General features: G+C 40.7%; 1 protein-coding gene across 8 annotated transcripts in view; it reads right to left on the bottom strand.

Annotated features, from left to right (window-relative positions):
* LOC119024565 (transcription factor SOX-6-like) overlaps positions 1-14,463 on the bottom strand; it is a 113,081-nt gene that overhangs the window by 43,562 nt on the left and 55,056 nt on the right. For all 8 annotated transcript variants that reach the window (XM_037107477.1, XM_037107481.1, XM_037107476.1 and 5 more), the window contains one exon: positions 8,113-8,202. In XM_037107477.1, the coding sequence (XP_036963372.1) occupies positions 8,113-8,202 (90 nt within the window). The remainder of the gene's footprint in view (positions 1-8,112; positions 8,203-14,463) is intronic.

Genomic DNA, 14,463 nt, shown 5'->3' with positions numbered 1-14,463 from the left:
CATCCGTGTTTATCACTTAGTGTCTGCTCCCAAGAACAATAAAATCACTTTGAGTTCACCTTTGAAAATAAGTAGCTGTTACAGGCTTTTGTCAGGTTTATGATTGAGAAATTCCTGGGAGGTTTTTGTCATGAAGAAGAGCCAAGACCAAACAAATCCTGTTCATTCATTAGATTACATTGCATGTTTGTTAAAGCCATGATCAAATGACTCACCTAACGTCATTTCTGTCCACGTTGTTACTAGAAAGACTTCATACTGCCATTGGCTGTGTGCTGGATCTGTCCAGTACCGCAACTATATCTTGCATCGAATGTGAATCTACCTCAGTATTTTCTGTCTTTACTTTACAGTTATCAAAAACCCTCCAGTTTTAAAGTAACAGAAAATGGTAAATACTCAAGTAAGGTACGAGTACCTCAAAACTTATATGGTGACGTTATTAACACACAGTATAAAAGCCTTCTTATATAGATCTTTGATTAAAAATCAGAGATTTTATGTCCCCAAAGATTCAACAGTACAAAAAATAAAGCACACAGGGAGGAGGTTGGCGTGATGTTGGATGCTGCAGCAGAAAACGATGTTGGCACAAGTGTATCAGCATGGTAATGGCTCATTTCATCAAATGTCTGCACATCGGAAAACTTGACCTGCTACTCTTTTAAACCTTAAATCCATGTTGAATTGCTCCATGTTGACTTGTTGGGTTTGGTGTTGACAACTGTAATCTTTATTGTGTGAGGGAGTAAAAACACAGCATGCAAGTTTATCTTGTTTGTGGGAGTATTTGTGCGCAACATGCACTCGTCATTATCTACGGTGAAGTTTAACTTGTTTAGAAGTTCTTATGAGTGTGTGTGTGTGTGTGTGTGTGTGTGTGTGTGTGTGTGTGTGTGTGCGTGCGTGCGTGCGTACGTGTGCATGTGTGTGAGTGTTAGGTCCTGCCCTGGGGCCATATAGGGAAACTGCAGGGTGGCCCCAACACTACCTGCATACTAACAGAGTCTCCATTGTAGTTCTGTCAGGCTCCTATTGTACCCCAGACTGCGCCCCCAACCAAACACACACACATACACACACCCACACACACACACACAGAAATTACCCCTCAGCACCCCTGTATCAAAGGCAACATTCTCCTCTTCTTGTCTCTCTTTTTCATGCTTACATTCTTTCTTTTTTTCAGTTTTCCCCCCAAAAACTCCCCATCAGTTTCCAAGTTCACATTCTCCCTATGGTCTTTCCTCTTTTCCTTTCCTCTTCTCTCTGCTCTCCTTATTCCTTCTCCCCTACCCTTCTGTAACTTCTTTGGACCTTTCCTCTGCTCTGCTCTTTTGATTCCTCCTCACTTCTCCGTCCTGCTTCCTTGCCCCTCTTCTTTCCTTCCCTCTCCTCTCTGTTCTTTAGTTTTCTTTTCCTCCCCACCCTCTCCATCCCTTTTCTGTCCTCCTCTTATCCCCCCTCTTCCTCCTCTCATCGTGTCCACCCTACAACTCATCTCCTCTTGGTCATCTGCCGTTCCATCTTCCCTCCGCTCATCCCCTCTCCTCCATCTCTTCTCCTCCCCTCTTTTAACATCAGCTCTCTTAATCACCTCTCCCCCTCTTCATTACCTCCTCTCTCTTCTGCTCTGCTCTTATCAACACTCTTCTCCTCCATTCTCCACTCCTCCCCAAGTTTCTTTGGCCAAATCGGTCTTGCAACACTGATGGATACTTAATAATGCGCTCACACTCACACACACAGGCTTCTTCCTATTTTGCTACGTTCCTCGGAGGGAAGTAAAGCCTATTGTGTAATCGCAACAACTGCGATTACAGCTCCATGATTCATCTTTGTGGATTACTGGTTGTGCATTCCTTACACAACGTCTTGCGTTCCTTCAACGCTTCTGGCACCACTAACCATCTCAGACGTTTTCCGTTTTCCATCCATCAGGATTATTCCCGACACCTGCTGAGGTCACCAGCCAAAACACAAAGCCATTAAGTGTTTTCTCACTGTGTTTGGACGATGAGGAGGATCTTTCTATGAACCACGAGCACCATGTCAGAACTCTTACTTCTGAAGGATGTGTTTGTTTTTCAGTTTGCAGGAGTTATATATATATATATATATATATATATATATATATATATATATATATATATATATATATATATATATATATATATATATATATATATATATATATATATATATATATATATATATATATCAAATAGAGCTTTTTCTGTAATTGTATTCATATCACATATATATGTCAATGCTATTGTAGAATATGTACTATGAAAATGTCAATAACAGTCATTGTCAGTAATATTCTTACTGTCAGTTTTTTCTACATCTCCCATCTACCCATGAATGTTCAGAGTTGAATGCAGTTTTTATTATTATTATCATTCCAAAAGGTTTTAGTGTTCTGGTTTAATTTTTATTGCTTATGAAAGAGTTGCAGTTTTGCAGTAATCCAGTGTGTCTTTATGTGATTAATTTGGTTTGAAATGTACCAGACTACTACCGAGCTATTAAAAAAACACATCCTTAAATTTATCTATAATATAAAAAATACCAAATTGATACCATCTGTCAAATCTTTTGGCTACTTAAAACCAATAGAGAGGGGAGCTTAGCACCGTCTTTTCCTAAGCTCCTAGGATAACTGCTAACTGCTGCTAACGGTAGCAACTTTTAGCTAGCTAGCTGGTTGGCTAGTTGGGACTGGGATCTTGGTCCCTTGGGGGACAAGGAGGGGACAAGGAGACTATTTGTGGAGACTATTTGTGTTTACAACGATAGCACAGAAGCTTTGGATTAGGACGGGGCTGTCTGGTTAGCATGCTAGCCTCTGTTGATACCTCTGCAACACAAAAATAGCCATCACAATGTTAAAACTGCTATTTATTTACCTTATATTGACAATTTTAGTTAATTTCTGAATGACTTCGATGAAAATTAACATAGAGCCTCTTTAATAACTGGAGTCACCCAATATATACGTATTTGGGCAGCTGTGGCTGAGGAGGTCGTTTGCTAAATGGAAGGAAAATAGATATACCGGCTAAGTATCCTCAGGATGCTGAAAATAATGAACCCCAAGTTGCCCCTGATAGCTGTTCCATCGCTGTTTACGTGTGTGTGAGTGGCCAAGCACCTTGCATGGCAGCTGTAGTCAGTAGATTAGACACACTCTGTAATGCAGGTGTTTTTTTTACCATATTGCAAAAACTTTTCTCAGTCACCTATACTCACACAACCACACCTAGTTAAACAAAGAAAACATGATACAAACAAACAAACAATCACACTCACAATATTACACCTCCTGACAACTCCAGACGCCTTGTGCTTCTGCCAAACCGCTATGCTTTATGACAGCATCTGTGTGCCAAACTTCCAGCATTCCTCTGTATGACTAACCCTTCCCCTCAGTGTCACACCACAACAAACACTCACACTTGACTTCCCATCAGCCCACAGGCCACGAGACAAACACAGTCGCTACATTTTGTGCCATCTCCTCGAGGAGTCAGCGAGATCACATTTAATCTGCACACATTGAGGTTGACTGTACACAGTCCTCCAGACAGTCAGGACTATAGACATAAAATAATTAAAAAAGTAAAAAAAAAAAGATGTAATGGGTAAGATGGCTGATTTAAGTGACTCTTGAATGTCGATGTGATTATTGCTGCCAGATGTGCCAGCTTCTGCGTCTGACAGGATAATCAGACACTTTCTGCCCGTCTGTTCTTTTGAGCTTTTCCAATTTGTAATGATTTAAATGTGCAAAATTAAAATATAAAATATTCTGCAAGTTTTTGGTCACAAAGTCCAGAGAAGGGAGAGTTGTGTAGACGGGAATCAGCTATGAAGATTCATGATTTCCTTGAAAAGCTTGCACTCTTTTTTTTTTATTATGCACCCTTCACAATATTTGCACAACTCTGGTTGATGCAGTAGTGGTTGTTTTTTTTTTTACAGCTTTTCGGAAATTCACTGAAACCTGGTTGGGATGGAACATTACGAAATATAGATTTTACCAAAGACAATGCAATAAAAAGAGAGACATTCAGACTACTTCTTCCTTGCATGAGTAAGAACACATTGTTGTTGAGAGAAAATATAGGTTAGTTAAAAGAGTTTTGTCGGTAAAGACATGTTTGAACCTTGAAGCAGACTGGCTGCAGCAGCAAAAGGTCAAGTAGCTTGAACTCCGGTCAATTAACAACATAATCATGAAGTCAAAGTGCAGTGAAATGTCCTGCTGGGGTGTAGTCATTCTAGACACATTCACATATGTGTGCATGTGCAACACAGAGACATATTGTAGTCAAAAATAACATGTGCACATACATAACTGCCATATAAAACATATAGATGATATACATTACAAGCATGATCACTGCTAATGAGCGTTCCAGTAAAAAAAGAAAAAGAAGAAGGAGGTCATCAGTTTTCTTCACCCTAAAAATAACTGCGACTGAACAAATAGGTTCAGGTTGTTGTGTGAGGAGACACAGAGCAACAGTTGTCTTTGTGTATTTCAGTCAGCCGGACTGGGCTTCATTTCAGCCGTCAACGAATAAAAGACTTCGACCCTTGAATTCAATCGGAGCGATTCTTTGGTGAGGACGCAGCTGGACGAACACAGACATCTGTGTGTGTTTGTTCATGTCTGCATGTATGTATGTACTGGTACATTCTATATTTATTCATGTTTATTAGCATCTTGAACTAACACATAAGAAATTGATATACTGCACATTCCAGCTCTATGTAAAGGACAAGCATGCGGTTGTCCTGGGTCTTGTTGCCTCCAGTGAACCTCAGTCAGAATGTACTTCGACTGGATGTTCTGCCCCACAAAAAGTCAGGCCATACTCACTTTTATCTGTCAGCAATATGCAGCTATGATTCACCACCATTAATATAAATGCGATATCTTGTGTCTTACAAACCAGTCAAATATGAGCCTTTGAGATCAGCTGTTATTACTGTCCGTCAAAGGGTCCCTGTGGAGTTTTCGACCTGTAGTAGTGCTATGGAGCTGTATTTCTATAAGAGGGGGGTGCAATCCATACCCCTGACTACACTGTCACAAGTGGGCCAAAAAAAAGCAGTAAGGAAAAAGACTTCAAGCTAATAAACAGGGACGCAAACAATGCCGGATTGAAAATACGTGTTATGAGATTTTTATGGGGAGTAACACTGAATGTGAATGTTTTTTAAGACTTTTTATCCATTCCTCAGTCTCTCAGGCAGCACTGTAGGCTGTCCTTCCTCTCCACCAATCCTATCTAGATAATACATTCATATATTACTAAATCAGTTCACCACATACATTTTAGTGACAAATCGTTGCCTAGATTTTGTACAGAGGGAAGGATTCTGAGTCAATGTAATGCTATATCCATGGTAGGAGTACAGAGACAGAACAGTGACACCAGAATCCACGTCGGTCATTCTTATTTGTGGTCAGGTTTGGTATCACGCCATACTCTGTATTAGACCCGCCAGTCTACAGTGTCAGTGTCACGTTCGGCCACGCTTCAAAGTAAAGACACCAACAGTACTTGGTTACGTTAAGGAAAAGATAATGAATTTGCAAAGAAATGTAATTTTAAAAAAAAACTCTTTCCACATCAAAACTTGTCCTCACACTGACTATGAATAAAACACTACGAATAAACACCCAGCCACAAAGACACAAAAAAAGCAGAGTAAGTAAATAACCCTAAAAAAAATGCTGATAAAAAAAACATTAAAAAATACACTACTAATAGAAATTATATGACTTACTATAAAAATAATTTTCAACTCAATAGATCATTACAAAGTTAAGTCTTCCAAAGCTTTTTATAAAAAATCTCTATCATTTTGCAAAAAGGGTTGAACTTTGTGTGTATACCTTCTGTGAATGTGTGTGTGTTTGTGTGTGTGTGTGTGTGTGTGTGTGTGTGTGTGTGTGTGTGTGTGTGTGTGTGTGTGTGTGTGTGTGTGTGTGTGTGTCAGTGTGGAGAGAGAGAGAGTGTCAGATCTCTGTCCTGGAGTCAATGTCGGTGCTGTTCTGCTGGAGAACGCTCTCTGTCGACCCTTTTTCCCACTTTCCACAGAGGAATGCTTTCCATTTCAACGGGAGATGATCTCAAACAGTTTCTCTTGCTAAGAACAGAGCAACTGTGGAGCCATTAGTGGCTATTGTTACTAAATACAAACAAAATTTGATGTAGCTCAGGAGACTGAATGCGTTTCTGGGTGTAAATTGATCAGTTTTCCACAGTAATGTGTACCAGTGTTATCTGTCATTTTTCTTTCTCATTGAAAAGTATGTCATTACCAGGGCCATTTCTAGCTTTTTGGGGACCCTATCCAAAATGTTGTTTTGTGAAATTATGGTGAGGGGGTTCAAAACCCCTTTAATTAAATCATTTTTACATAATTATAAAGAACAATGTACAGTGCCCCCTTAAAGCATACACCTAACATATGTTGGGGCAAAGAAAAAAAATCATGAAATCGGATGTTACAATTACTTAGAAATGCACTATTATTGCTTAGAATTAATATAATACTCCCAATTGCCTAGAATAAATAAAAGAATGAATGAATAAATAAATAAATAAATAAATAAATTCTAATCTGCAACATAATGATGATTACAATGAGGACGATGGAGGACATGTTTCACATTGTCTGTCAGTACTTATCATACTGCATAAAAACAATTCCTATTACACCAATGACCTCTCCGAGAACTTAACCATGAAACATCGTCTAAACAAGCAAAATATGTCATACGACATGAAGAGAATAAGGCTGAAAAGATGCTAGCTTTTGGTCATATCAATAAAATCGGCAGCCTTGTTTGCTTTCAAAGGATGGCCTTTCATTCCCACCTGTCCCTCCTGCTGCAGCCACTGAATGAGATTTTATCATAAGACCCCCCACCCTTGACACACACACACACACACACGCACACGCACACGCACACGCACACACACACACACACACACAGAGTGCTGCTATGTTCACTGTTGAATACCAGTGCAGGTCGAGAAAACATTTGCCTGGGTGCAATTTATAGCTTCATAAATGCTATTTGCTGACAAAAAATATTGGAGCATGTGTGGCCTCTCCCTTCATTCACACCCTTTAATCAAAGATGCAATTACAACCTGTCCTGTGTAAAACTGGCCTTCACTGCTCTGTCTGTGGTGACAGGTAGGCCTCCCGACCATTTACTCATTTGCTTTTATATGCAGAAACGTGCTGAAAGTACACACACGGAGGAGAGAATTACAACATGTTTGAATGTTCCTTACCCTTGAATTTAGCTTTGCAAAACGGTGTATGTTTTTTCGGCACATATCATTTGCTTGTTTTCTAACACTGCACATTTAAAGGTCAGCCAGAGAGAATAAAGAGATGTTCCTCAGCTGCTAAGGATCTACAGGTTTCAGACATTTAGGACACAAAAAAAGCAAACACATGTATTGCTGTACCATCTGTTGCAGAAGGCCACAGTGAGATAGGGGCAGAGATTGTCAGCATCCTGTAAACCTTGACAGCTCACTGTTTGTGGCTGTGAATGTGAATGTTTCAAAAATTCCAATTCCCAAAAAGTTGGGTAGTATGTAAAAAATAAATAAAAACAGAGTGCAATCATTAGCAAATAAAATGTGTTAACAGACAGCCCAGTAGTGTAGTAATATCTTTTATACAGCCATGTCTGTCTGGCGAACCTCATCCCATTCTGGCTTGTGAGGCTCTCACAGATGTCCTTTTCACCCTGATCATGATACTATCAGCTGTTAACAGTGATCCTGTTTACCTGTGGAATGTTCCAGACAGGTGTTTTTGAGCACTTGACATCTTTCCCAGTCTGAAGTTGCTCCTGTCCCAACTTGTCAAACACTATTTCTGATCAAATTCAGACTAAGGATAGACATTAAATATATTGTCTCCGTACTGTTTTCAGTTTCACACATGACATTCTCCTTTGTTTTTGTACTTGGCCAGCTTTAATTTTGTATCAGGGTTGTAGATGTGCATGTGGATGTTGGCCCTGAGGTGGATGTTATCTCTCTGACTTGTGACTGCTCTTACCTTTGACCTCCCCCAGTAGTTCGTTGGCATTCAGCCGGTCAACGCGCTCCTTCCAGTCCTTGGAGAGGAGCCTCTCCATGCAAGTTGGTTCTACAAGGAGACAGAAAACAATCATTCCTTTTTGTGTCTTTTAACAGCGTGACAGGGTGTTCCATGAATTTCAACATCAATCAAACTGATAATTTGTACTGCCATTTTCTTGAGATGACAGCTATTCAGATTTGAAAAAAGTAACAATGTAAAGCTTTCTGGGGTGTATTTTTACCAACTGTTGAGATTAAAGTTAAAGACATCTGAGAATATTCATTATGACCTAAATACATAGCAGAAGCAAGAGAGGGGGAAACGAATAGACAGAGGGAAGAGGACAAGAGAGAAAAGATTCCATTCTTATGAACTGATAATTTTTCTCAAAATGGGAACAAAAAACTGTATCCTCCCTCTTTCCCTGAAATTAAAGAAAAAAACTGCAGCAGCCATCCAGCTGACCAACTGAGAATGTCTGCATTGTTCTGAGACACTGTCTTATTTGCGGCTGTTCTCTTTCTCACAATATGTCTCATAGCCTCAGGATAATAGACATCAGTGGTCCCACGTGGTCTCATAAGATTCATAAGGTCTCATTTGTTCGATTGGAGTCCTGCTGCGAACTTTATTTAAACAATGGGAACTTTTCAATTCTTAACCAGGCAGAGCAGACTGGCAAACAGAGACAGACATCTGCACACACATTTATGTGTGATTCATCCAAAAGAAGACAGAGATTGACAAAGTCAAGTAAACATGCTGCCAGGTAACAGTGGTGAACTGCAGCTATGTACATTTACACAAGTACAGGTTTGATGCATGTACTTTTTTCCAATTTATACTCAAATTCAGACATTTACCTCTGTTGGTAAATTCTGCTTGTGTTTTCTATCACGTCTACACGGAGCTGATCTTTATAATAACCTCATGAATTCATAACATATAGTCTTTCAACTGATCCTGAGCAGTTGCTTCTTCTCAATGATGAAGTTAAAAGGACCATAGACTTGCATGATGACCTGTGTGGAGTGTTTTTTTTTAATGCCTGCAGTCTGTGTGTCTGTGTTTGTGTCTGCTGTTCATCCCCGAGGAATAAAAATTACCACAGAAAGTGGTGACACTATTTCTAATAGTTTATCAGTGTGATTTATTGCCTGATCTGCTCAGGGCATGAGGACAGAATAATGCAAATGCCAAAAGGAACGCTGCAGATTTTAAGAAGGCCACAGAGCACTGTGGCACTAATGGTTAACAAGAGCGCCAAAAGAATGTAAGCAGCGCTTTCCATGTCATTTCACCTCCCGTGTGTCTCTGGCGTTATATGGACGGGGCAGGAAAGAGTGAGAAGTGTCAGTGCAAGGAAAAAGTAGTGGTACACCACTACTGCAAAGCACTGCATTGTCTGAAATGTTTCCCAACTAGGTCTGTCACAATGTCTTGATATCTACTGATATATATTTTTCAACTCCGTTGTTTGTGTATTTTGTCTCCTTTTTGGGCATATAATTAACCCTCAAAATACAAGTGTGGGGAGTTGAGGAGACCCTGTAACCTTAGCTGTAAAATAGTATTCAAAAAGAACAATTACAGTTCAGATGAACTCATAAACCAAAGATTCACAACACCGAACATCATCACAGGATATATCATGGTTATTTTGAATATCATGAAATTGTTGTTGAATTTCTCCCGCAGTACATGTACACCTTATTCACGATTTAGATGCACATGTAACAAACACCAGCTGACACGCCAGAGGGTGAGGAAAGGGGTCAACAAACATGACTTAACATGACGTGAATAAAAATGTTGAGACAATAACCTCGTCTGTGAACATTTCTGCCCTCGTCACATCCAATAGATTTAACCAACAATGGCAGCATGATAATAAAGACCCCTGTGATTTCACACTACTTCACCACGTCATCAATCCACTTCTTTTTTGACTGAGGGACCAAAATGACAGAAATTATGTTCTGTGAGTTTGATTATGAAATCTCAACACCTCTTCCACCACATTAAGGTGTACAATAATGTGAGTGTGTGTGTCTGCATGTGAAACTGCTCCCTGCACTCTCTAGATTTCGTGCCAGTGGACGCGCCACAGATGGAGTCATGGTCACGCAGGGCCCCATGCCGAAGCCTCAGCCACCAAGGACGTCAAAAAACACACACACATACACACAAAAAGGAGACATTCTTGGGTGCTGTGTGGAAAACATGGCCCTGAGGGCTTGCCTGATTTAGAATGGTTAAGTCAGACAATAGCTCATTTGTGGTGCCTTTATCCTGACAAAAGGCGCTATAGGCATTCATAAGTGGCACATGGCCTTTTGTGAATGGCTTAATGTTTAGTTTGTACGTATGGGCCCATTGTGTGGTCAAGACACGCAGTCAGCAGCCGAACACAACTTCCTCACTGAGTCCATTAAAGCCTTGCATGTTTACAGTCGGATTATGATTGTTGTGAATAAGCTAATGCAGACGTCCAGATCACATGGGATCAGTGTAAACAAAGGGGGGTGGGGGGGGTGGGGGGACAATGGTCGCGAGTGAGGGAAAGAAGGGTGGTGCATGGCTATACAACAAAGACCTTAAAAAATACAGAAATATATGATGGTGGTTTCCCATATTTGGGAAAAAACAGTGGGATGGTCCACATAGCAGTAGAATAAGGTGGTTAAGACAATGTCTATGAATCCACCCATATCTTAGCAGATTTATTGGACGGTTGGCTCCATTGCATATGAATTTGTATACATTTGGTTCAATGGGTAATATTTACAGCCACTAAAGGGGGAGAGCTGGAGGATGGGGTCAGATGAGCTGCTTTTTTTTCCTCATCGCAAGACCTAAAGACGCCAATGTGCGCTCGTCCACTGGGCGTCCCATAAAACAAAATTAGGAAAGGCGATTTATGGGAGCACTTAAGAAGGAAAATACAACCTGTGACTCCTAGACATCTGCATAAGTCAACCGTGTGTGTACTCTGATGCGCAATTTATACCCCACGCACTGATAAACAGATCGGACACAGAGACAGTGGGGGATGGGAGCGGTGAAGTGAGATCGGGGATGAGAAGACGAAGAGAAGAAGAAGAGAGGGATGAGAGGGGAAGGTTTTACCCTAGATGGCTCTCCATCTGTCCCCGAGACCGAGTCAGGGATCAAGTGCTGTTTAGATTGGAGGGTGGATAAAAATTCCTCGCTGTCCGAACACCGTCTCCTTTATCAAGTGGAGGGGAAATGCGGAAGATGGGTGGTTAAAAGGAGGAGGAGGGAGATGGTGGATGAATGGGGTGAGGAGAGACGGAAGGGTGGATGAAGAGAAAACAAGAGGGAAGGTGAGTTGAGGAGCAAGATGATGAAGATGCTCGGTTCACATGCTCTGTAAGTACAGAGAGTTGCATGGAAGGATAAGAGAGAGAGTTTAGAAAAGTGATCAGTGAAAGACAATGGAGGGGAGAGATGAGTGCAAGGAAAAGTGAGGAGAAATTGAGAAAGCCTGTGTTAAAATGTGTTTTAACTATATCATTTTGAACTGTAGAAGTAGCTTCTTTATCTCTTCAGTGAAAAAAAACAAACAGAAACAAGTGTCAGTGGACGTTTCTAATTGGTTGTAAAACGGTTACAACACATGACAGGGAGGGGAGACAGAGAGAAGGAGCGACACAGTAGCGAAGGCGAAGGCGATAAGAAGTGGATAACGGGAAAGAGTTGTAGTAAATCAGCACCGAGACAGCCAGCCAGCCGGCGAGTGTTTAGGGTAAACACACTTTTATCACCTGTCCCCACGCCAACCTGCCAAGAGACAGTGTTTTGGGTGTTTCACAAGCCACAGGCAGTGTGTAACTGTGAGTGTGTGTGAGGCAAGCATCAACACTCCCAAACATCCAGTGCCAAAAACAACACAGTGTGCCACAGGCTTCCACTCAGACTGAGTCCCTCTCTCCGTTCGCTCCGTCTGTCTGTTACTCTTTCTGTTTCTATAATTTTCAAAACTTTTTCATGGAATGAATGCAATGAGCACAGTGGTAGTATTTTCCCATTTCCAAATGTTCTTAACATAGAAATACAAGGTCCTACTGGATAATATTATTGTTATGGCCGACACTTTTACCTAGCTTTATTTTTGTCAATTCACAATATTCCCACCAATTTGGTATCGCTGACATCAATAACCATTTAGCTAAGCTGATGTTGACATGGAGACAAAGTCACTCGGTAGTTCATTTAAAAAGCCTTTTGTCATCCTCAATTTCCAAACTCCACCACAGCTGTCCAACAATTTGACAGGATTGTACATGTAAGTTATTAATAGTTTAAGTGATAAAATGTTTCTGAATCAGTAGGGCTTGTTCAGTCTCATTGTGCGGCAGCAGAAAAATGTCCCGACTCGTGAAGACAGAGTCATCGCACCTTCTGTGAAACATCATACATGTTGTTTCTTTCATGTCAAAACAAGACACTTCTCCATTGTGGTTGTATGGTCATTATTAGCCAGATATGATTTTGTATTTGGCTTCGGGTGAAAGTGGGAAATTTGACCTTAATTAAAATGCACAAAAGAACAAGAACAATACCTGAGAGAAAGTTTCCATTTGTTTTGACATGCAGTGGGTCTACATTAAGGAAGCTGGTATGTTTGCTTTATAGAAGCATAGTTAGTTCACATTTTCGATTTGATGGCTTTTCAAAAGTTCCTCTATAATTCACTTGACATTTGGATGGAAACACAGCGTCTCTTTCACTCACTTTCTCTCTCTCTCTCACACACACACACACACACACACACACATACACACACACACAATGTGCCATGCCAAAGCTCAGGAGCTCCTGAGTCTGCAGGCCAATGCCAAAGTAAAGAGAGAAAAACATTACTCTGAAAAATTAGTTAATGTTAAAAACAACAAAGGCCAGTGTTCGAGTGAGTACCTGATGTTTGTGTAACACATCTACGGCTAAAAAACCCCAAAACATTTCAGTCTTAACTCTGCTACTGAACTGAATGTGTAAATGGAAGCTGACAGCTACACTTTGCACTTCCAAATTTATGTCAGTGGTGTGACTTTAGCTGCAGACCCCACATCATCAGAGAAAGAAAGAAAGGAAAAGGAAAAAGGAAAAAAGAAAAAAGAAAGAAAGAAAGAAAGAAAGAAAGAAAGAAAGAAAGAAAGAAAGAAAGAAAGAGAGAGAGAAAGAAAGAAAGAAAGAAAGAAAGAAAGAAAGAAAGAAAGAAAGAAAGAAAGAAAGAAAAATTTTACAGAAACAGACATTTAAGATAAAGTGAGGAGAGCAAGCGAGAGGCTGACCGACAGAAACAGACAGATAGGAGGAAAGATACAGAGAGACAGAGCGAGAGCGGCCGATAGAGTGAAAAAGTGAAATAGAGCGAGAGAGGCACAGAGAGAGCAGCTGTCCTAACAGCTGGCCAGCAGGATTGATGTCTCAGTGAAATAAAACTCAACATATGTCCAAACATGAGGAGACAGGCCAGCCAGGAGGAGGAAAAAGATACACACAGACAACACACGCACTCACACGTTCACACTGATATGAGAACACTGCTACACTCCGAAAGCACTTGAACATACAACACACACCACACACACTGATTAAAGAATGCCAGTACAGTGCTGAGACATTTAATTGCGCAGAGAGTTTATGACACACACACCGACATACACACACTACACGCACACACACACTTTCAATGGCCTATCACTGCTCGCTCAGTGTTGTAAAACCATTAAACTGCAGAGTGGTTAGCCTGGCTGCGTGTTAGCACGGTGTCCATTTCACACACACTATTTTCATCTGTCAGATGACACCAAGACTCTCTTGTCGCAGAACATGGCCTGAGAAAGCAGCCGGCCGTCGAGGTCGGAGGGGAGTGGGTATCTGAGGGATAGTAGCCCTGAGTAACCCTCTTTTGATACGTCACCCCCCCATACACTCACACACTTGTACACTCATACGCACACATTCTCTCGCCCAGTGACAGGCTCAGAGAAGGCCACCTGTATCAATGCAACAAAACATTATGCTGAATTAAAAAATGTGGTATAAAAAAAGGGGATAAATGGGGAGATAGTTGCTAAAATTAATATTAATCAATAAATCTATTTTCTTGCTTGCTGGATCATACCATACTCACAATTTTACAACATGTTTAAAGCAACAAAACGTAACTTCTTAGTTGATTGTCGAGTGTCATCCCCCAATTGTCAAATGCTTCGGGTTGGCTGCTTGGGTCAGAAACCAACTCAAAGCATCAGACGAAAAATTCAACCATCCATCTCCACGAAGTAACATTTTGTT

Source organism: Acanthopagrus latus, chromosome 8, assembly GCF_904848185.1.
Source record: "Acanthopagrus latus isolate v.2019 chromosome 8, fAcaLat1.1, whole genome shotgun sequence".
Classification (NCBI taxonomy): Eukaryota; Metazoa; Chordata; class Actinopteri; order Spariformes; family Sparidae; genus Acanthopagrus; species Acanthopagrus latus.
Note: the sequence above shows the minus strand (reverse complement) of the source record. Positions and strands in the feature narration are given on the sequence as shown.